Source organism: Pavona decussata, unplaced genomic scaffold (assembly GCF_977016875.1).
Source record: "Pavona decussata unplaced genomic scaffold, jaPavDecu1.1 SCAFFOLD_12, whole genome shotgun sequence".
Taxonomy (NCBI): Eukaryota; Metazoa; Cnidaria; class Anthozoa; order Scleractinia; family Agariciidae; genus Pavona; species Pavona decussata.
In genome coordinates, this window is record NW_028145435.1 from 1,499,083 (window position 1) to 1,523,900 (window position 24,818).

At 39.5% G+C, this 24,818-nt stretch overlaps 1 protein-coding gene across 1 annotated transcript in view; it reads left to right on the forward strand.

The window, feature by feature from the left end:
- The window catches only part of LOC146487994 (exportin-6-like), a 29,507-nt gene extending 15,486 nt beyond the window's left edge, over positions 1-14,021 (forward strand). Inside the window, exons 11-22 of the mRNA XM_085125334.1 lie at positions 653-722; positions 1,360-1,615; positions 3,578-3,728; positions 4,621-4,767; positions 4,915-4,989; positions 5,467-5,581; positions 6,529-6,687; positions 7,162-7,448; positions 8,395-8,550; positions 10,659-10,757; positions 11,063-11,293; positions 13,731-14,021. Of these exons, the coding sequence (XP_084981460.1) occupies positions 653-722; positions 1,360-1,615; positions 3,578-3,728; positions 4,621-4,767; positions 4,915-4,989; positions 5,467-5,581; positions 6,529-6,687; positions 7,162-7,448; positions 8,395-8,550; positions 10,659-10,757; positions 11,063-11,293; positions 13,731-13,832 (1,848 nt within the window). The 3' untranslated portion in view covers positions 13,833-14,021. The remainder of the gene's footprint in view (positions 1-652; positions 723-1,359; positions 1,616-3,577; positions 3,729-4,620; positions 4,768-4,914; positions 4,990-5,466; positions 5,582-6,528; positions 6,688-7,161; positions 7,449-8,394; positions 8,551-10,658; positions 10,758-11,062; positions 11,294-13,730) is intronic.
- The last annotated feature ends 10,797 nt before the right edge of the window (positions 14,022-24,818 follow it).

Below are 24,818 nucleotides of genomic sequence, written 5' to 3' on the forward strand. Positions count from 1 at the left end.
CAATTCTGTTTTGTCAAAATCCTTTAGTCTCACTAAGCAGATTTTTTGCAGTTCCAGCTCTTTACAGTCAATCTACATCATGTGTCACCAGAAGTTTTGAAATTTGAACAGAGTTTCGAAATTTACTTCTCAGTTTTGAACATTACCAGCAAGATTTCAGAGTTTCTGTAGAAATTTCCCTCGGGCTACCGGTAGTTTATTGACGGTATAAAGCTATGAGTTTTTCTTTACTTTACACCAATAAGTATTTCAAAAATAGCAATGTTTCCTGAGTATTTTTAATTTTTTTGAGTTAATGCGTCTTTTTCGGAAGATTTCCAGAAAAATGTTCAGGATTCCATTCAAATGACAGATATTACAAAGAGAAATTTGAATGTTCATTTCATTCATATTTAAATACCTGTTATGTGTGGCATAGGTTGACTGTAATTAGGTTCTGTTCTCATAGACAATCATTACTTCCCAGTAGAAGATACCAGTGGCCAATTTGTAGCCACAATAATTACCCCATTTCTACAGTGAAAAAAAGAAAATTGCCCAGTTTCCATTTTATCTTTGTATGACCTGTGCTGTCTCTCATTGGAAAACAGGTGCCCTTTTGCCAACAGATTTTTATCATTATCTGTTCGTCTGTTAAATCATTCTTTTTCAGTTCCCTCTATTCAGTGAATACTGTGGTGCATACATCGGCCTTGGAAAATATGTTACGAAATCTGGCCATGGTATGTATTGTTGTTGTTGTTGTTGTTTGTTTGGGTACAGTATCCAGCATCTGCAGCCCTGTACAGTGCACAGAATTATCCTGACCCCAGAATTAACCCTCCCCCTCTCTCCACAGTGTTACAGGACCTGAGTTTCATAGAAACACTGGTATGATCCATATATCATATTCATAAATGGCGGCCATTTTGTTATTCTTTTCATTGTATTATGTTAATTAGCCCTGACAACCTCATTTTAGAGTAAAAATTCTGTTGAATTTTGCACATGCTTAAAAGACTAGTGACCCTAATTTTCACGGAAAAAAAGACTTATTTTTCAGTCGCCATTAATCTTTAAGGTCTTTTGTGCTGTACAAATTGGTTCTCTTTTTAAAGCGAATGGAAGAAATCCCAACTTTTCGCTTTCGGTTGAAAGCTTTTTAGCTGTTTATTCTTGTGTGGTTGTTTGCATTTAATTTTGTTTTTGAAGTGGAATTTAGAAATGTGATCTACTGTATGCAGAGTTAGGAAGTTGAATAATTAACAAATCCTCGAGAAGAAAACGCTGTGATAGTGAATTCCTTACCTAGCAATACAACAGGGTGATTTTTTTTTCAGAAAAAAATAATGTTAAATAATACACATTTGCTATTTACAGGACTGCATCTGAGCATCACCAATGAGAGTGAATGTCGTCAATTACACTGCACCCTCAGAGACTTAACTACCATGGAGCGTGCCCTGGGACGTCTGTCGGAGCATTTTATTGGTGAAGTGAACTTTGCAAACAGATTTAGTGATGGAGAGGCCATTGTTGATCGACTTGGACAGATTTCACTGTTTGGTACTCAAAGTCAACTGTATGGTGTTCATACTGGTATTCCTAGTGTTCTGCAGGCAGATGTTACTGAAGTGTAAGTATTTTTGTGTAGAGCCTAATCGGTTTATTGGTAAGGATATATGTACAGTGTACTTTGCAAGGACAACAAACCAAATGATCAAGCTAGTGAAAAAGGTGAAGATATGAAATATTATTGGAAATTAAAAATAGCTTTCAGAATCTCAGAAATTATGTTAAAGCGTTGATAAAGATTCTGCGAAGGAATTGAAAGTTTGTAACGCTTTAAATTTTTTTAAGATCCAGTGAAACCTGTTTTTGTTTGCAAATCTTCAAATGACAAGATCGGTAAACAATTGAGTTTCTCAAATGATGATGATAGTTTTCATAATAGCTGAGAAACCTTCACAGCTATGAATACAAAATACTTATAAATAACTTATTGTGCAAAAAAGGGAGAAATTTTGTCAAATGTGTTTTATTTATTCATTTTTCATGGGTAAAATGACCAGCTCCTGACTTGCTTGATTAGCCCAGCAGACAGGCAGTTGCTAGAGGACTTCGCTGCTAGTGCAAGATCATGGTTTGGACCCCTGTTTAGGCCTGAAAGTTTTGCAAGCTTTCTTCTTTCTACTGTTTAAGCTGTGTACATATAACTATGATGGTCTCCCATGAGAAGACAGATGGGTGGCGGGGGGGAGGGGTGCAGGGTTGGCCAGTGGTGAGAGCGCATTGCCTCCCATCAGTGTGGCTTGGGTTCGATGGCTGTAGTTAATGCTATATGTGGGTCAAGTTTTGTTGTTGTTTTTTGTCCCTGCTCCAAGGGTTTTCTTCAGCTTCTGAGGTTTTCCTCCTTCCACAAAATCAACATTTGCAAATTCGAATTTGATCTGGAACATGCTGACACCTTTAAAACGAGCTCCTGGAAGCTCACTGGTTCCCTATGGGGTACATGAACAAATCACATTCACATTTGCATTTACATTTTTGGTATCTAAGGACACTCCCATTGCAGCAGCTAATTTTGAACCTTTGTAACTGGGTGTCATTTGTCCTACTTGGGTACCCCTTACTACCTTGTCATACATGTTGTTGTGACCTTTATGACGACTTTCAAGAAAACTTAGAGAAGCTTGGATTTATGCTTTTCAGAGCATGCGGTGACAGGCTTCATTTGATTGACCGATTTTGTTTGATTGGTTTATTTAAAAATGCACACACTCATTGGTTAATTTGTAAATTCAAAAATTGGTGGCGTGGTGTATCTCTCTCACAGGAAAAATAAAGAGAGTTGGATTTTGAATTGAAGCTCAGTTGTTGCATGGTTTTATTGAGGGTTTTTTGGACTTTTGGGGAATTTTAGGACTGGGACTTTTTGGAATTCTATGTTCAGGAATTCACATGAACACATGTAGGTAGTGGATTAAACATTAGAGCTATACCGGAATGTGCATGATGTTAAGTTAAGGGGAAATTTGCAAGCAATAAGTATTTCTGTATGGAGAAAAGAAATCAATTTTATTTTACCAATATTGTTAATGCGTATGACCTTCACATCTTTTCTCCAAATGACCGACATGTGTTCATTAGTTTTACAGTGGAAAAATTAGCATGAATGTCACAAATTGACAATAAAATTATTGACATAGAATCCCTGTTATTAATGGTCACCAAATCTTCTGAATCTGTAGGCATTTTTAATAGGCGTATTAAATCAGTTGACTTTTCTCAGCTGATGGACAATACTTGTAAAGACTGTTTTCTCTGGAACAACTACAGTGTAGTAACCCATCCAATTGTGGATCTTCAGCATTTATTTATTTAAAAAATTGTATTTTTTTACTAACTGTACATAGTGTATTGTAGGATTGTATTGCATACTTCTATAGTGTAATGCAGTTAGGTGTCCCCAATTAGCGTACATTCCAGTACCCTAATTGTTTCGACACAATAATGAAGCTCTTACTTACTAGTTTCCCAAAAGGGTTTGTTGTTTCTGCACAAGTGATCCTAACAGGTGTATGTTTGCTCTCATCAGCCACGCTCAAGGTCTAGCTGCTCTACAAGCCTACTGCCACTGGATGGCTCAGTATTATTTGGAAACTCACAGACAACAACATCACCAGGAAAAGTTTGTGGCACTTGTCTCCAAGGCTGTTGATGCCTTAGTTCCTTTGCTGAATAAAGACGTAAGTTGGCTTTTGATTGATCTTGCGCTAAATTCCAAGGCAAAAGTAACAGTAGGGCGAGAGAGTGTCAGACTTACTGTAAGCGTGTAAGTTATAGCACAACTTAATGGACAGTTTGATGAATATTGTCTCACATCAAATCAGTGGAATGCACTGATATTTGGCTTAATAAGCAATTGATGGGGTGGCTGGAAAAAAGCCCTAAGTGACTTTTGATAAATTGCTACTGTAGATTCTCCTTCCAAATTGCCTTGTATTTGCCTGTGAAACAAAAGGAGAATTTGACCTTACATCAAAAAGCCACTTAAGGCATATTTTGTGCAGCCCTTCAATTGGCGTTTTAGGATTGGACGTGACCTTTTTGACAAAATGTCTGACAACATGCTGGGCCAAACACCTATTTTGTGCACACAATTCTGACATCTTAATTGGGCAAGACTGAACTTCTTATCAGCCCCAGTAAGTTATCAGGAGTTTGAGAAAGGGGCTGTACTTTGGTCCACATTGTAGATCCTAACAGTGATGAGTATCAAATTTCTCCTTGTAATATCAATGCTTATTCAACCCCTGAGGTCATGAGAATTAAGGATATGATCGCCCAAGGCAAGGTGAATTTTCTTGATATTTTAACAACTTCTCCCCAGTACTTTTATAAGTAAAGTATGGGAGCAAGGTAAGTAAGTACACCCCTTTGATATTAGGGGTTAAAAGGATAAAAGGTTTGCTGGTAGCCAACATAAAGCTGGAGCAATCCTGCAATGGACTAGTGTCCTATCCAGAGGGTAGCAGGGGAGGGGGGTCTTGGGGGGTAGTAATATCGCCAAGTGTCACTTTACTAGAAGACCTTGTTGCAAATCTTAAATAATACCAAAGATGTATTTCCTCCCTTCAGGTTCCTCAACGGATTTCATTACCTGCATCACACCTTATAAACTCGTTAGCATCAACTGTGCGTCCATCATTTATGACAGCCCTGGATAAAGTACAAAAGCTCTTCCATGATGTCAGTAGTGGTGCACTGTCTGAGCTGCCTCTGGAGGTACTGCTAGTCTTGTTTTTGCTGTATAAAGAGAACAGAAACTTAAATGAACACTTCTTTCTTGAAATGCCCTTGAATTTGATTTGGATTTTGAAGGAAACATGACCCAAGAACTTTTCCTTGATGTATTGTTGTCTTCTTTGACAGGTCCAGACTTTGGTTATCAGATCTTTGTCAAATGCCTTGGTGCTTCCTTGGCCAAGCAAGGCTGACAATGAACAGGTAACGGTAGAGTTCATTCATTACAGTAAATGCTTTGAAACCCAGGAATCTCAGTAGTTTGTCTGAAATGGTTAAAGTGTTCTTGGGTTTAACACAATCTTTGTGGTCCACCAAGCACTATAGCGTATAGGTCTCATTCTTTTCATTGATGTCTTATCTCCAAAAGCCACATCCCATCTACTTCGAAACAAAAGTAGTAAGCTCGTAAATACACAAAATGTACGCGTTGTTAGCCATTTTTGGATCATTTCCTTTATTGTCTGACTGTCTCGCATCTCGCGCGTGCAACGCATAAAAGTCCCAGATGTGTCGCGGCATTCTGTCTATTCTGGGCGATGATGATCTGGCGAAACCCCTCTTCAATCTTATCTTGTACTTTGTGTAGTATTCTTTACCTGAACATTCATTGCAAGTGTGGTGAGTAAAGAGCTTTTAGTTAAGAGAGAAGAAAAGGACTAATGAGTGGTCTGCCTCTAGGAATGGGAGGTTCGGTCCCAAAGCCATCACAGCTTCATTCAAAGCATCAAACAACCATTCAAGAGCGTGGTGGAGGCACCAGGATTCTCAGAAAACAAACAGCTGCAGGAGAGTGGTGAGTTTTTCTGTGAACGTTAATGCTTCACTGATTCCACCTCCTGTATCATGCAGGTTCATTGGAGATGATACCAGTAATGTGTCTGTTGTGTTTTTAATCGACTGATTACTTTGGCAAGCTTTTTGTAACGTGCAGCTGTAGGACAGTTGGAGGGCAAGCTTGTGGATAAAACGGAATGGGGCATGTGTCACCTCCACTCTGCGCAGTACTTTTCGGGCAGTGAGATATTGCTTTGTGAGATGACGGAAAATTTGAATAGTTCCATTTCCACGGCTCGGATGTTCCTAAGATGTTCCTTACTGCGGATCATGGATGTTTCTTTTGTGATTGTTTGATTGTTTTGCTAATTCTCTGATACAAAGCCAAGTCAGGAAGGACAACTTTTGCTTTGTGGTCGCAACCCGCCAAGACTTTCATAAGGCTCGTGCCTTTGGTGCTAGCAAAAACATCCACTAAGCTGTGAAGTGGTTTTCAATGACATTAGACCTGCATTCTGAATACTACCAACATCCCTGAGGTTGCGTATATAGAGCGCTTTTCAATCGAGTTCTGAAAATGATTCGCATTTGCTTTGGTTTTGTTTTGCAATACTCTGTTGTTGTGAATAAGTGAATGGCCATCTTAGTTATGTGGGCAACTTAAGCACTTGTGAAAAGATATTTTTTCAGGCTTTCTTTTTGCAACTGCTAAGTTGCGCACATACCTACAATAGTCATTCACTTATTCATTCTTCATCCTCAGTTCAAATGGATGAATTTTATATATTTCACTTTCACTCTGTTATTGGTTAAATAACTCATGTCACTATCACAGCCAAAACCAATAGCACCTTGCTTGTACACGTTCTGATCGGTGTATCGTGTTTTGCATTTTGTTGATACTTTGGTTTTGGTTTAACAGCACTCAATTAAATTATTTTAATTGCGTGTTTGCTCTGATTACAGCCAAGACTCACATTCATTTCACCCTGCACGTGCTGGGAAATTTAATGGATGCAGTAGCAGAAGACCAGGTTACCAAGACCAAACTTATTCTGTACCAGTCCATCGCGGATGTAGTTCAACTGACTCTCACGATCTTCCCCTTATTTATTCACCAGCCAGGTAGGATGAACACCAACCTCGTTACCAGGGCCTCACCTCTTCTTGTCCCCTGGAAGAGGAGAGATCCTGGGAACGCGATTTTATTATGAAGATGATAAAAGATAGGCACATTTTGCGTGCAGAAGTCATAGCAGTTGATGTGACGTTTTCCTCTAGCTTGTTCCCAGAATTTCGCCCTTTTGTTTATTTTAAAACGAAACATGTTGAATATGATAAAACGTTAGGCAAGCGAGATGTACAGAATACTCAGCAAAGGACTGGTCAGTCTAGGTAGCTTTCATTTGAATGGTCACACTTTAGAATTTCATCCACGAATTCAAAAGTTAAACCACCTGTACAGCATGATAAACAGGGCCACACGAAAGTACTGCTCAGTAGCTTTCATTTGAATGGTCACACTTTAGGATTTCATCCACAGACTAAGAAATGAAAGAAAGCCACATCAACTGAGTTAAGACTCTGTTTCTGTTTTAGATACAACCGATAAGATCCTAGGTTTCCTTTTGACGCTGTTTGAGAGCCTAAAAGTTCAGATAGGCCCAGCTGTCACAGAGCAGATAGTACAACAGCTGCTTCATACATTCACCCGTCAGCAGCTCTCAGAGACACTGCTGCATGAGAGCAGCGCGGGCTCACGTGTCATCAACAAGTTCCTCAAGATTCTTCAGTTGTTGGTTCAGGAACCGGCAGCCTCTTTCAAGGCGTTCCTGCCTAATATTATTGGGCTCTGCATGGAACAGCTTTACCCGATTGTAACTGAGGTAAGAAATGGTTCGCAGAAAAGTACCGTTCAGTATTTTTTAATCTGAATTCTGTCACACTTAGGGGTGAAGTCCATTTTCTTGCAGGTTTAAAAGCCAAAAGCCACCGTGAACATACCCAAGAACTTTTACTTGAATTGCCACACTTTAGGATTTCATGCACAGGATCAGAAGTTAGAACCAATACACAAAGGGAAGAGCACCACAGGAATGTTACTATTGTTATAAACCCAACACTGGACAAATCCCTAGAACAAAGAATATCTCACCCATACCGTGCGTGTTAACACAAAGATAATAGACTACGATGATAATTGGAATTTACTACTATACAAAGAAGCCTACCATATCAAGCGTTCAGCACCATCTTTGAACAAGGGTTTAAAAGCTAGCAGAGACCTATGCCTATTCTCCTGACATTAACGTCTTGTTTTTTATTTTCATGTACATGTTTTAAATTGCTAATTTACTATCTTTCAGTATTTAAATCATAGCCACTTGTTTGTCACCTTAGTCCGAAGAAGATATAGTATCATATCGAGATAATTATAACAATTAAATAAAACAACGTTTCCTTGCATTTGTTGTCCATATCATTGACACAATGCATTTACTCGGAATTACATTTATTCTTTAGGAAAGTACTGTTCGGTAGCTTTCATTTGAATGGTCACACTTCAGGATTTCTCCCACGGACTTAAAAACGAAGAAATACCTTGTTTCTTGTGGTAAACAGCACTGGAGCAAATTCTCGTCCAATCTCTTTCATTTGAATGATTCCACTCAAGAATTTCATCCACACACTCAATAAGTAGAAACCCCTTGTACCGGGAAGAAACAGTGAAAAAATACTGCTCAGTAAGTTTCATTTGGCTTTCAAAATGACACTTAAAATAGACGACGTAAACTATAAGGAAATAACTTTTTCCATTTTCTTCTCTCGCAGCAACCTTGCCCTGAAATCAAGTGTGAATTTTACGAGCTGCTTCATCAGTTACTTTTGCACAACTGGCGGTACTTCTTTCGCTCATCACTGCTGGCTAAAATGTCTGCGTGCGAGGATGCTATAGAGAACCAACCTCAGTTCACCGCTATTATGCAGGTAAGAATCTAAGATGTGGAGGGGTGGGGTGGGGTGGGGTCGGGAGAGGGACTTCTGTATATAATTGATGGGCGTTCTGGTCAGAAATCTTAAAAAGGAGGGGGGTGGGGTGTTACCGAAAGATTGGTTTTCTCTTTGCCATATTGTTTGAATGTTTAGTCTTATGGAGATTAGAGAGATAACGGATCACGTTTACGGCTAACGGCAAACGGCCTAAATAACCACGTCACCACAATAGGCCATTTCCGAGTTGCCTTGAACCTCATCATGAAAGCGAGGCTTCGTGCAAAGTTTTTGTCGCGAAATTTAGTTTTCATTCATATGCAAACAAAACTTATTTTCACATAAAAGGTTTTGCACCTAGCTTCGATTTGGTAATGATGTTCAAAGCAACTCGGAAATGGCTTATTATCCCACGTTTGTCTTAGTGAATTTGCGTAGTTTCACGTTGTCATCAAAGGCCTGAATTATTTTGCACTATTCTCATGTATTTGATAATTCTTTCGCGGAAGCTGACGTTTGCCATTTGCCTCAAACGCGATCCCAAATCGACCATGCGGAAAAAAGATGGCGGCTGTACATTTTACTATAATACCTTGCGTGCCTAACACAGCCAATAGGTTCATAGAAAGCCATATATATATATATATTTTGCGAAATTCGTCCCTGCACTAACAGCATTGTATATGCTTGGTTTGAAGTTTTACAATGAGTGTTTTTAGGGTTTTCGTGCGCTAACGCAATTCTGGGTAAATATACCAGTCGCAATCTTTTTCGATAGATTGCGTTAGTGACTGCAGGATTCATTTCACTCGTTTCGTCTTATGTCCCGCGGTTTATACAGTTGTTTCGACAAAGGTTGTCCAAAAAAAGCATTAAAGCGTACGCGACAATGCGGAAAGGTAGTCTGGGAAATACCCAATAAATTTCAATAAAAACTCAGAATCCATAATGCCTCGACCGTACAGCGTAGACTTGAGATGGCGGGGAATACGGATTCTGAGCTTTTATTGAAATTTATTGGGTATTTTCCCGACTACATTTCGACATTGTCGCGTACGCTTTTACGCTTTTTTGGACAACCTTTGTCGAAACAGCTGTACATGATTTCGTCCGTACGTCATTTTCATGGTTAAGAAAAGAAAACATTTTAAACCCTTTAAGCCGCAATATCAACAAGCAGATTCTCATAACTGTTCTCTCTTTATTTCTTATGATATTAGTGGGGAGAATTTGTTTAAATGTCAAGGCATTTCATATTTGGTGATCAATACCTGTATTCTCATGACTTATATGTTTAATAAGGTAGTGATATTGTAAGGAGAAGTTAGGTAGCGTTCAGTACTATAAAGCTTCAGTGTTTAACTGCTGTATCGAAGCCTCCTTAAGTTCTACCTTACGGTTGTTGTTTTAATTTTGAAAACCACAGACAAAATTTGTTCAAATGAGGGTCGTAAAACCAAAACCCAAGCTGTTACTCTGGCCAATCACAACAGACGTAAACAGCGTAATGAACCAATCAGACCTCGAAGCAAATACATGTAGCCGGCGTTAAGCGCGGGAAAAAGCGTACGACCAAGTCACGATTGGTTTGGGTTTTGCTTCTTATTGGTTGAGAAAGTGGCGCGAATTTTGTTAACCAATCACAGAGTGTAGCAGGCAAAACCAAAGCAAACGCGAAAATTACTTTGGAGATTCAGTTGAAAACCGCTCCAATACAAAACCCCAGAAGAATGACCGTGTTAACACAGAGTTAGAGAAGCAGAGATTTAGCCAGATTTAACAGTGATGGGGGCTATGATCTTCCCGACATTTTTGACCACTTGGTGTCACGTGACTAGACAAAATGTAATCACGTGACAACGTGTAGCTCACTTTGCTGATGAAGACTGCGAGATACGGTCGAAAGCTACATTTTGCTCTTATTTCTCAGACCTTGTGACAAGAATTTATTGTTATTTAACTTATTCCGAGGTCAGGAATGAATGTACATAGTCAGGATTTAACCAATTCGAGGGCGTGCGCATTAAAGGTTATGTTGCAAAGAGCAAGGAGACAAAGGAAGAACTTGAGTATGAACTAAAGCTGCTTTTGTCTTTGTGTTGCAGGCCTTTGGACAGTCTTTCCTTCAGCCGGACATCGCTATATTCAAACAAAATCTCGAAGCGCTAGAAAACCTCAATTCCAAATGCAAACTTTATCAGAAGGTACGTAGTCTTAAAAATGTTTGGGCCACCTTAACCTTGAACAGCATAGTAAACATCACAAGAGAAGGGTCATGTTCATACTTTTCATTTCACAGACTCAAACGTTAAATCAACCTTGGCAGCATAATAAACAACACCACAGGAAAGTACTGCTCAGTAGCTTTCATTTGAATGGTCACACTTTAGGATTTCATCCAACAGACTCACAGTTAGACCACCTTGTTCAACATAACAGAACCCCTCCCATTTGAGGATTAAAGGTATTGGTGTGTTTTTAATTAAGAACTTAAAACTTTCTTTTTCAGACGATCTTTAAAAACAGCATGCTGCTTCAATTCGTGAACGTGCTGCTTCAGGCACTGGTGTACAGGTCACATGACCTGCTGCAAGAAGAGATCACCATAACACTGTACAACATGGCGGCAGTGGACTTTGACTCGTTCTACTCAGCGTTCTTACCTCAGTTTCTTGGTGGCTGTGAGGGACTTACAGACACACAGAAGAGTGAACTGGGGAAGAACTTCACTCCAGACAAGGTGAGTTAAGGATGGTGCCTACTTTTGTTACTGTGCAATCGTTTTGTGCATCAGGAGATACTCGGGTTTCCTATGGGTGGTGCCTACTAATACAGGGATATTTTTGCACGGTTTAATACTATGCGGAGAAAGCAGAACTTAGCAAGTGCTCTTGGTATCCAAAAAGAAAATTGGGGGTAACCATGCATTTTTCAGAGATAATAAAGTTTCAGTTTGGTCGAAAGCGCCATACATTGCCTTGTATTTTACGGCTTTTTAGAATAATTGTAGCTTAATTATCTCTAAAAAATGCGTGGTTACCCCCACTTTTCTTTTTGGATTCCAAAAAGCAAAGATCTGCTTTTCTCACATGGTCATAAACCACACAAAAATACTTCGGTGTTAGAAGGCACCGTCCTTAAGTAAATAATTTTAAATTTCGTTCACCTTCGTACCCGACTCCTCCGGCTCCTTGGTCGTGACAAACCGCTGACCAAGGAACCGAAGGACTCTGGCTACGAGATAGGAAATCGATGCCTAATCAATTTTTTCACAGACAAGTTGTAAATGTAGTTAAATGCAATTTAACTGAGTAAAAAGCAAAGGGTTAGTTATTAAAAGACAGTTTAGACGGTGTTTAACAAAACCACGTTCTAAGCCATTTTCAATTTTGCAACAGTCATATCCAAACATTGGCTGCTGCTGACGGTAACAAGAAGGCTTGCATCCCAAACTAGAAAACTATTTATCTACGTAAAATAAATCTCTTTGGAGGCCTACCGATTGGTCTTAAGCCGCGGGCTAAGTTAGACTCTGTTTAAATAACTGGCCCAAAGAGTGGTGGCCTTAGTGTGGCAATCAGCCGTCTTACCGGTCAGCGCATGCTCTGAGGAGGCCTACCTTACGTCGAGCCGGCGGTCTTCAGTCCGTAGCATGTAGTTTTGGACTCTCAAACCGTTGTCGCGATGCAGTTGTTAATAAGTGGTTATGAGAGAATTTGGTCCATGTTGGGGAATCTTGTCCTTTTCCTTCGTTCTCTTTTTTTTTCCTTTGTGAGTTTAAGGAAATTGACTGGTCAAGATCTTCAGTCTCGAACTCAGCTGTGGAAACTTGTAAATTTGACCGTGAAATTACATCCCTCCCCTCTCCAACATACCAAAGATGCATTTCCGCCAAAAGAGGACGTTTCAATAAAACACCGAGTGAAAGGAGATGGAAAAGACAGCATTTACAGATTGTTGTGTCTGGCACCTTTCACTTTTGTCCCGGCTGTTTCATCCAACGGGAGATTTAAAATCGCGTTTTCGGAAAACGTCAAACGTCAGATTCGCGCTTATGTTTTCTTAAAAAAATAAGTACATAGATGAAAATAGCACAAAACAATTCTGGCCTTTCAATGCTAACGCAAAAGGGTGTCAGTAAAACGCGGGGTCGGGGTCGGGGTCATTTTTTTATTTTATTTTTTCCCTTTTTTTTTCAAATGAATTGGAAACTTTTGGCTTAAGGAAAAGGATTTCAAGAAAAAAAAATTGGAGGCTGTGCCAGAAAGCGTCCAGTCGTGTTTTGAACTTTCCATGCATTTTCCTGTGTTTTTTTCCCGCGAACTATTTTTAGTGGCAGTTCATGGCTGGTTTGCTTTACAGACAAATGTATGGAAAGTTCATAGTAAGTTCATGCACATTCTAGTTCACGAATTTGTTAGTTCAAGGAAATATATTGTCTCGTACCTTGTATTTTTTGCCTCATTTCGTTTCTTGGAAGAATAAAAGGTAGTCAATTCACGGAACCAATGTCCGCCAGAATACGGAACTGCATCGAGTGTTGTCACCGATGACCTATCCTAAGATAGTAAGCTTTAGAGACTTAACTTTTTTATATTGGCTTTAATCCTTATTTTACCCACAAATGACCTGTGATGTTGAAAAAAAAAAAAAAAAAAGGAAAGAAAAAGAAAAAAAAATTTAAAAAAATGACCCCGGCCCCGACCCCGCGTTTTACTGACACCCAACGCAAAACTACTCAATTTCGCTGACAAACTGAAAACAGCGAGCGGTAAATGTAGGATAAACATGGTCACGTGGTCATTTCTGCCGTTTGACGTTTGCCGTAAACGTCATTCTGAATCTCTGACTACACCATGAGACGAACAATAAAGCACTTTTTTATTGTACTTAGCATGAAATCAATACAGCAATCACCTTTTTAACAGTAACCCCCGGTCGTTGTTTCAAGTTGCTATTGGGGCCGAGCGTTAATATTGACAAACAAATGATTCAAATTCGACACAACATTTAGTATTGTGTGTCGAAGTAGATGTCCTCCACGACTCCCTTGTTGTGCGTAAAGTTATGGTTCCGAGTTTGTAGCGCTGATGATATTTTCCTTGTAGTCACATGCTTTGAACTAAGTGAAAACGTTCTGCTTTATAGCTTCAATTGCTGTTTTTTTCCAATTGCAGGATTTGCCATCTTTTACACAGAGTACTCACAGATTTGTAGGCGATTTACGTTACTACAGGCTGTGTAACAGTAGCCTGCCTTCGGGGACAGTCAAGTTTTAATATATCAATACGTTATTTAAACAACACGAAAAACATGTAATTTATACTTGCCTATGTAAAGAGATGGAAATATTGTATATTTTTATATTTACATGAATAAGCGTGAGCTTTATTTGTAAAGAAAACATGACACGAATTATTTTGTAGGTGAAAAACGTTAGTGTGATAAATAAACTATTGCAAAGAATATTTTAAATTCTTGCTTAAATTGCTTAAATTGTTGCTTAAGTTGCGCATAAAACTGCGATGATCATTCACTTATTCATTTTTCTCTCTTTCGCAGTTCACATGTATTAACTTTTGTATGTTCACTTTCATCTCATCACCTCTACGGGTATATTACGAATTTACAATATGACCAGCTCCCAGTTGGCTTGATAGCTCAATTGCCCTTTTCACGGTTAACTGTGCTCATTTGAATTACAATGAAATCTAGCATGTATGTGAGGCAATTTCGGGCTATTTTGTAGTTTTAGCCCGAAATTGCCTCGCATCCACGTTGGATAACATTGTAATGCAAATGAGAAAAATCAACCGTGAAAAGGGCCATTGGTAGAGCACTGCACCGGTATCGCAGAGGTCACTGATGGGTTCGATTCCTGTTCAAGCCTGAATCTTTTTTCCAGGCTTTCTTTTCGCAGGTGCTTAAGTAGTGTACTAACTGCGAGGATCTTTATTCTATTTAATCCGCAGTTCAATATATGATGTTTCATATATTCATATTCATTTGTTTATCCTTCACGGGTATATTACGAACTCACAACATGACCAGCTCCCAGCTGGCTTGTTAGCTCAGTTGGTAGAGCACTGCACCGGCATCACAGAGGTCATGGGTTCGAATCCCGTTCAAGCCTGAATTTTTTTTTCCGGCTTTCTTTTCGCAACTACTAAGTTGCGTATATAACTCCGATGATCATTCAATTATTCATTCTTTCTTCCGCAGTTCACATGTATGACTTTTCATATAGTCACTTTCATCTTGTGATTGTTGTTGCTAAAACGGGAACGACATTCAACAAGAATTGATGACAGTTTGTCACTCTCTTGTTATGCTGTGCATCGTCGTGCGTTTTCGGCGACGCTCGTTCGTTCTCGGCGAGAATATTTTTCTCCCGCGACATTTGTGTTTCTCTCGACGATCCACCATTGCCCTGAAACTTGCCTAGGCAAGTAGAGACCCTCAAAAGTTTTACAGTGGTCAATCTGTTTCAAGTCACGTGGTACTAGCGAAAAAAAAAGCTGTTCGTCTCGGATACATGACCCAAATGAACTTTGACAGTGAAGGGCTGGAAGCCGAAGGCCATAAAGGCACTGGACAAAATGTCGGAAACATTCGTGGGCCCTCGGTGACGCTCGCTTGCTCTTGGTGATAATATAGGGTTACGTAATCAGTGTTAGTAATGTGTCTGCCGCTGCTGAGTGCACTGCATTTGTAATATTATCAAAAATTTCAGGCTTGAGCGAGATTCTAACCCACCAGATGAGCTGTCAGGCCAACTAGGAGCTAGTTTCTGATTTTGTTTGTTAGCAATATACTCGTGAAGGATGAATAAATAAAATTGAAGTGGAATATACATCTACAGTAGCTGGATTTTTGGACGAAATACGAATGTTCTTTTAAAAGCTTCCAATCGAATCAGTGTGTCCGAAAACGTCCCCTCAGACACTTTTTAGGTTCCCAAGGGACTTTTACAACACGCCGAGATCCCTAGGAACATAAACAAATGATAAATGCCGACTTTAGAATTTGGTCATGTTTGGCCAAAAACCAAGGACCTACTCCTTGAAAAAAGTCGATTTGTGGACGAAATACAAATATTCCTTTAAAAGGTTTCAATCCAACCAGTGTGTCTGAAAATGTCCATTTAGACACTTCTAAGGCCTCCCAAGGGACCAGAGAGAAAGAAATAGCCCACAAAATATAAATTTATGGTAAGAGTTAAAAAGACAATTCTTAAAGACCCTGAGTGTTGGTCCGATCATGACTAAAACACCACACGAGTACATACGGGTAACATACGGGTAACATACGAGTAACACACGGAACATACGGATACATACGAATATATACGAGTAACATACGGATACATACGACTAACATACGGATACATACGAGTAATACGAATGTTTTTCTCATAAAGGAAGCTCTAATTATAAGCCTTGCAAGCATTTTTCACGTCAGCAAAAACACGTACCCGGCTCAGTTTGAGAGGGGGGGATGTTGATCAACCCCCCCCCCCTTCCCCCAAGGCTTTCGTTAAATTTAGTCACAATAAAATAAATTCACATGGAGTGCAAAACCATTAGCTTGCGCTACAAGATGACTATATTTTGGATGGCGCTGACGTCGTATGATCCGCCATCTTGATTTCACTATTTCACCTTAGTTGGTTATGAGAAATGGCAACAAATCAGTGCAAAAATCAAGCCAGAAAGCTTAAATGCAACCATGTACATGAAGAAATGTCGAATTTTGGAAACAGTTGACACATTAAAAAATTCCGCAAGCTATAAACGAACAGCTGCTTAAAGTTTCAGCAACAGAATAACTCTCCTTTCCAAAATTTGCAAAATCTGAGGCGGGTGGCGATCAACATCCCTCCCCCCCCTCAAACTGAACTGGGTACGTGTTTCCTGACGTGAAAAATGCTTGCAAGGCTTATAATTAGAGCTTCCTTTATGAAAAAAACATTCGTATTACTCGTATGTATTCGTATGTATCCGTATGTTAGTCGTATGCATCCGTATGTTAGTCGTATGTATTCGTATGTATCGGTATGTTCCGTATGTTACTCGTATGTTAGTCGTATGTATTCGTATGTATCGGTATGTTCCGTATGTCACTCGTATGTTACCCGCATGTACTCGTGTGTAGACTGCAAGCAGTCCCTTTCTGGATAGTCGAGAGGTCGCGCGAAATAGCCGAGCGCGAAAAAACTGGAGCAAACGAGCGGGGGGGAGCTTGGGGAGAGGCGTGAAAGAGGGGAAAGGAAAAGAAAGGGACTGCGCTCTTAGCTGTAACAGATGCGTTCAGGGTAACTCCGCCCACAATTCGTTAAACCCATTAAAAATCCAATTTACTGAATGACAGCTAATAAATAACAACTCAGCATTGTTATTCAATCACCAGAATATAGGAGCGAAGAGGAAGAATCGCCGAGCTTGGGCATTGATCCAAGCTTCTCTGAAAAGCCAAAATCTCTAGAAGTTGTGGTGCATTTAAATTTTTTTTCGAGGCCCAGAGTAAAAGAAATCGACGACACAAACGCCCGAAGTGTAATTAAGAACGTGGTACAGGACAACTGGAAAGCTGTTGTTAATATCATGTTTAAGCATCCTGCGGTGAATTCTGCCGACAAAGCTTGTTCCGCGGATGCGAAAATTACATTGTACTAGTTGACACCAATGTCTTTTAATAATTTTGGGATCTTGTCGAAGGCAACTGCTTTTAAACCAAAGTCATTTGGCTGCAACTGGTCTTCGATAATACTGCGAAGCGGAACAATAACCACGATCGAAGCCGTGATGGCAAAGTTTTTCGCTATTTAATACAAAGCTTTGATAACTATAATGGATTTCCCAAAACCAGTGGGAAGAACGGCCATTGCATCTTTTCCCGACAAGAGCGCTTCTACTGCTAGCTTCTGACCCTCTTTGAGAACTAAGCCGCCGACTTGATCGCGTAAATTTACGAAGACATCGCTGCTACTCTCTTTCACGACTGAAACCATTTTCTTAGTGATCTGAAGTGTTGACATCAAACGTGTGAAGAAGTTAATTACACATCAAACTTGTTTGACAGCAGCTATTGTTTATGGACCAATCGGAATTTTCCGTTGCTGGAGCGACGGGAAATTCGAACGCGTTTGTTACAGTTAGCAGCGCAGTCCCTTTCTTTTCCTTCTCTCCCCCAGTCTCTTCTCGTTTATTTCTCATCGCTCCAGTCTCGCTGCGCTGTGAGCGCACCCTCTCGACTGACCAGAAAGGGACTGCTTGCAGTCTAACTCGTGTGGTGTTTTAGTCATGATCGTGTTGGTCTGGGCGGGGTTTGAACCCACGACCTCCCGCACGGTAGTCCGATGCTCAATCAACTGAGCTAACCGGTCGGCGGTCGAATGCTGTTTTACAGCACAGAACAGTACCGAAGTACCAGGTAAACTACTTTTCTTTGCTGAAGGTTTTCTTTCCCCTACAAAGGCATCAAACAGACTTCTCATCTTGCTAAACACATCCACGTCACTTACCTTTCTCCGTGTCTCCTCGCCTTGCACAAATATCCTTTACACTGATGTGTCTTCTCCTTATTGTAAAAGAAAATTGTTCTTAGTTTTGTTTCCAGCGCCATCTCTTTCGTTTGAGACCTAGCGCGTGGGTTCAGTAAGGACTGTTTGGGAGCTCGAACCTTTTGTTTATGTGAGCAACACCGCGAGACCTCTTCACAGGTGCCCCGCACATTTTCTCTTAAATGGTGGCATATGTCGTTTCTCTCTCGGGGTGAAACGCAAAAAGTGTTCGCGGCATCCAGGTGTTTCTTGTTTAGACTTGTTTTGCGCTAACACAGCAACTTGTAGCCAGAGCCTAGTGTTTGTTCACCAGCGACATTAAAACTAGTCATCTACCCCAACCTACCCCCCAAAAAGATCAATAATTGACACGGAAGGTAATTTTTTAGGACCCGCCCACAGTACGCTACGGTTTCAGCGTCATCCTCGCGTACGTTTTTCCCGCTCAACCAACTAAGTAAGCTCTAGTGTATTACGTATCGTGTAGGTTAGCTGTCGCCTTTTCTCAGCCAGAATTTGCTGCCTTTTAAAGTGGCTGAAATATCGTTAATAGCTAGAAGAAATCCACAGGAAAAAGGCACTGAGTGCACAAACATGCCTGGCCACAAGGTCTCCAAGATTACTTTACGTGACAAGTATGGTTCTGGAGAGAGAAACTCGAATATCGGGATTGAGACAATATAACGCCTCAACTTGCTCTTTGGTTGGTTCTTCAGTTGGCTCCAAGCTTGGCTGCTCGACTTGTACAGCGACAACGTGATTTTTTTCCAATAAGGTTTGCACTGAATCCCTTTAATGGACTGAATCCTCTTTGCTTTTTCCGTAATTCGGCATTTAATTTGTTGACCAGGCGGGTAACGTTTAAAACATGACCGCGCAAGAGCAGATAATACAGTCAACTCTCTCGTAAGCGACCACCCTTTGGGGCACGACAAAGTAGTCGCTTACGAGAGGTGGTCGCTTACGGGAAAGATGAACAAAATAGGCCTAATACTGGATTGATTAATTAATTACATAAAAATATTACCTTATCAGCTATGACTAAGCAAATATAAACTAATTTATTTGATTTTTTCACATGCAACAAGTTTCGGGAAAAGTACAGCAGAGTGTACAGTACTTGTCAATTGTGTCCCATGTTATACTTGAACTCAGTAGTCTGGGGTAGCGTAATTAAACATTGAACTTTTGTCACTTCTGAGTAATGATTTACTAACGATCATACGTGATTACGTTGGGTGGTCGCTTACCGGAAACAGGAAACAAAAGAAAATGTCAAATTTCTGGCCTAAAAAGTGAAATTTGAGGGGTGGTCGCTTACTAGAGAGCTCTTGAAACAGTATTCAACTGAGAAACAAAATGGTTGTTTTCCAAGTGGTCGCTTAGGGAGTTGGTCGCTTACGAGAAGTGGTCGCAATGAGAGAGTTGACTGTATCTCGATATCTTACCTACTCCGACTGGAATGAGTGCGATCAACTTTTGCATGATTTCCTTGCTCATTCGCAGTCTCGCTTGGCCTCTTTCTGGTTTATCCTTGCTGTTTGCATGACGAGCTTGAACGCCTTTTTTGTTTTTGCTTGGTCGTCAAAATATGCCAAGTTCAGCTCGGTATCTTGGGTATATTGTCATATTAGCACCATCCTGTCAGAGCTACCAGTGTGATCAAGAATCAAATCCTTCGGTGTTCGAATACTCGTCTGAGACACCTTGATTGTCTGCACATACAAGACAAGAGGTTTTGAAAAAGAATGTTAAGCTTTGGCGATATTTGGATCAGGGTTACCCGGAGCTAATTTGCCTTTTTGTCAAATCTTCAGTGACATACAATACATACAATACAATACAAATTAACTTTTTTTTAACAATAGAATACAATTATATTAACACTCCGATAACAATTACAATGAGTTAACAAATACTACCAACAAGTTAAAAATTCACGTAAGAGTTTATTTCTTAATTTTTTTTGGAAATATTAATAAAGAACGGATTCACATAACTTAAAAGTATTGTTTAAATTATTCCATAACGAAACAGTTCGATATGAAAGGACCTTTGTCCTGTAGCTTATGTTAAGAAGGTGGGAATTTCGAGTCACGCGACCATTAAACAAAATCGAAGAAAGGGGGCGTTAGGCCAGTCATGTATTTGAATGCAAGTACGGCATCACTATAGCATAGTTGCGTTTTGATTAGAAGCCAGCGTAAATCTTTAAGAATGGGTCCCCTGATCAAACTTCTTGGTATTGACATGGGTAAGCGGTAGGTCTTGATTGGCACCTGTCTTTCCAAATGACTATAAAGTAGTAGTGTAAACTAAGACAGGTCAAGTCTTAATTGGCATGAACCGATAACAATAATAACATTGCATTTTGTAAACAGGAGCCGAGTTTACTTTGGATGCTTATTATAATGGAATTTTTGGGGTTTGAGGCGAAATACCAGGGTGTGTATGTGTGTGTTTGCTTTCAGTATGTTACGAAATAAACCATGGAAGATTTATGCAACGCATGTCAGATTCGAAGGTTCTGCACCACTAATTCTTCAAGATCTTTCCATTAGATCTAACAATGTTCACCAGTGCGATACTAGACCCGCAAGCAACAAAGGAAATTACTTTCAAAAAGATTGATGCTAAGTTGGAAACTCAAAACTGCTCATTTTCTCGCTTTGAAAAGTTAACTTGGAACAACAGTTAACCTGCCAAAAGTAAGTTTTAGGACTGACCATTCGCAACTTATCCTTTCAGATATGGACGGATGATTAATATGTTAAATCCGGCAAATCTTTACAGACATCCTTATATCTCTAACTTCATTTCTTACCGTTTAAAACCTATATATATCCTTTAGACAATCTGGCTTTCCGACGCTATGTGCATGTCATATAGACACGTGTACGTACGTAAACCACATTCCATGTAAGCCATGTTATTTGTGAACCATGTACATGTACACTTAACAGTTATTTCACTCGGGGCTGTTGGATATGATGGAATGATAGATAGCCAACGGGGCGCGCGCGCCGTGTTGGCTATCGGTCATCTCATATCATCCAACAAACGCGAGTGGAATAATTTTTAAATGTACATGGAATGTGGCTTACGTACGTCAAGTCTAGTTATTTCATTTTGAAGGAAAGGCTAGAAGAGGATTAAACGGGCCACTATTTCTCGGTCGCACATCCCATGGCCACAAAGCCAATCGATTAGATTATGAGCTCGAAATTTCTATTGCGAGATAGTTGATGAGGGCGAGAGCGAATAATCTAATTGTTTTAGTATAAATCTATTAGTCCTTCAAAATTTAACAACAAGACAGGTTCATGTTTTTATTGAATAATGATACAAAGCTTTACTCACTTAATTTGCTCACTATCTTCAAGAGAATAGATAGTGCGAAGCGATTTTGTTGATTTCTTTTATGTTGAACTTGAATTTAATAGAGATTATAAAAACTCTGGCGCTTAGCACAGCTAGAGTTAAAGCAAGCTGACATACAAGAAATACACCTGCGTGTCGCGACAGACGAGAAGGTGTGTTTCATCAGAAGAAAGTTGAAAAACGAGGCGCAGCCGAGTTTTTTTCTTTAAACTTTCGAGTGTTTGATATGACTTCGCTAAGGATCAATAATTCTTGGAGAAATTCGACGGGCTAATGTTGGCAAAATTTTATGGTAATTAGGACACATATACCAACATCGGTCATACTAGGGAAATTCTTTGTCTTGGTTTTGAATGAGTTTGAGAACTATGAATATTATTTCCACGGTTAATGACTTCTCTGGAGGTATAAGCCAAGATTATCTCGTAATGAGCCTTTACCATTATTTTTGCTGAGTTTTATGCTTAATCTTAACGTTTTAACGAGTGTTTGAAATGACTTCCGGCAAATGATCAATAATTCTTGGAAAAAATCCAACGGGCTAAAGTTGGCAAAATTGTAACTTTCAACGAGTGTTTGATACGACTTCTCAAATGATCAATAATTCTTGGAGAAATTCAAGGCTAAAGTTGGCAAAATTTTTGTGTTGTAATTAGGAACACATATCCAACATGATCCAAACCACGGTCATACTAGTGATTTCCTTTGTTTTCCTTTTAAATGAGTTTGAGAACTGATCATCATACGTTTCGCTGAATTATCACGCAATAAACCTTTACCATTCTTTTTGCTGAGTTCTATGCTTAATCTTAACGTTTTAACGAGTGTTTGAAATGACTTCCGGCAAATGATTAATAATTCTTGGAGAAATTCAACGGGCTAAAGTTGGCAAAATGTTATGGTAATTAGGAACACATATCCAAACCACGGTCTCAGTAGTGATTTTCTTTGCTTTCCTCTTAAATGAGTTTGAGAAATATGAATATTACTTCCACGGTTCATGACTTCTCTGGAGGGTATAAGCCAATATATGATTATCATAAATTTCGTTGAATTATCATGCAATGGACATTTACCATTCTTTTTGCTGATTTCTATACTTAATCTTAACGTTTTTTGCTCCTTAAAAATATGGCTACTTCAGCATGAATTTTTCAAACCAACCCATCTCCATCTCCTACAGAGCCCCACTGAATACCACTTTCGTGATGTGGGCTCCCTGTATAAAGATTGTTGTTATTATTATCTCGGAAAGTAGAATGCTCATGCATTCTGTGTTTGGTCATTCGTGCATCCCACAGTAAGAAGCATACTCGGAGACCCAGGCGCAGATAGCTGCGTCAGGAGGAAATCAAAACAGGTAACAACGGAACGAACTCTTTCGTCTTCTTGTAAACTTTGAATACCTCGTGACCCAACTACCTGCCTCTGCTTCTCCAAAGATGAGTGGCAAGATGAAGTCATAACCATTAAAAAAAATAAAGCATAAAGCCGGGATTTGTGTTATTAATCATATGATAGGCTTAATGCATACGACATTAGAGAAAAGTCCTGACAAATTGAGGCATTACGGTGAAAGTTGCTTTGAGATTGCGAAAGCGATCAACCAATTGCAGGATAAGTCGCCTGAATTGTTCTTAGAAATTCCTGCGATCGAGCGACGCTGGCGATCACCAAAGAGTGTCAATCTAAAATCGGTTATGTAGTTCTCAATGTTAAGGCCGTGATGATTATTCGACTGAAAACTGTTCAGAATCACATAACGGTGGCGCCGTTCTTCTCATGGTTATATCAGTTTAAAGAACAAAAACTGAAATTTTCTTCCAGTTTCTGACGTACGTGCTATCTCACAGGAGAATAAGACCTCGAAATACTCGTACACTTTGCGGGAATTGTACGTAATGCTAATCGAGAAAGAAACCTTCTGAACCGAAAATTGAACAAGACAGTGGGATCAAAGATCTTTCTGCATTAATTAACAGCGAAACAATCGTTACTTCACATTTGACGAACCGTCGTTTCGTTTGTGCATGAAAAGACATTCAGCGACGTACAGGGAGCTATGGCAGATTGCCGGAATAAACGTCACTTGTGGAAATGATCTCGAGTAATTCACGTTTAGTCAGATTCCAGAATTTGTTCCAAAACAGCCTAGCACTAGAAACTGGTTTTTTTTGTTCAGACGTTTACGTAGAAACTAATTAATCATTTTAATATCAGCTGCGTGACTTTTATGCTTAGCTAATTCCTGAAATACAAAGTTATTTCAACACCCCGCTTTTCCAATAAATTTTTTTAAAATAAGAATGGAGAAGGCGGTTTAGTGGCTACTGACCGTAAAATGGCGAGTCTCATGACTGTCGGTTTTATGGCACCCAGGCCGAATTACTACGGATACTTTCTGCCTGTTTCCGCCATCTATGATACTATTGCGCAAAATTCGAGCCTCGATGTAGCCTGAAATTTTTCTTTTTGTGATCATGACTCTATAAAATGGAGCTTCATGATGACGGCATACGAACTTTTTTAACTTTGCGCCCTGAGTCAGTGACAAACGGAGTTCGAAGCAAAATCTCCCCTCCTTTGTATGGAACAACAAAAAAGACAAAATTGAAAGAAAGAAATATCATGTATAAGCCCTTCTCAGAAGGCGGTCTTAATTTCATTAATTTTAGAACTATGGTTTAATCCCAACGTCTTGCCTGGATGAGCGATGGATAATGACGCCAGGAAGGCCATACCAAATCATTATTTGGACAAATATGGGAGATTAACTTTTCTTCTTAAATGTAATTAATTGTTGATTGTGCAAATTTGGATAAAGGCCTACCTTTATCGTGAATTTTATCGTAAATTATTGGAGTATTTTCAAGAATGGAACGACAGTTCAAAACATAACAACAACCACCTCATTCTTTCGAACAATAAGAACATACCAGCAGAGAAGAACTCTTTCTTTTGGAAACGTTGATTCGATCGCGGGATATCATGACTTAATAAGTGATTTTCTAAATTCAGCAGGAAAAAGCACTGGCACTTGCCGAATTTCAAAATAAATTTGACTTCAAAATCAATTACTTGTTTTATTTTCAGTTAATTGCTGAAGTCCCTCCAGACCTGAAGAGGAAGGCATTTGTTTTTCCAAATCCGAATCAACTCAATATCCCATTTGAATACCATCAGTTCGACGACAGACGCTGAGGGTAAAAGGAGGAATGAGTTTGCGGCATGACCTGCGGAATGTCATAATTATGCGAAATACGATTTATGCGGGGAATAAATTTACTGAAGAGCGCGTTATGTTTTCGCGCCAATTTTGTAA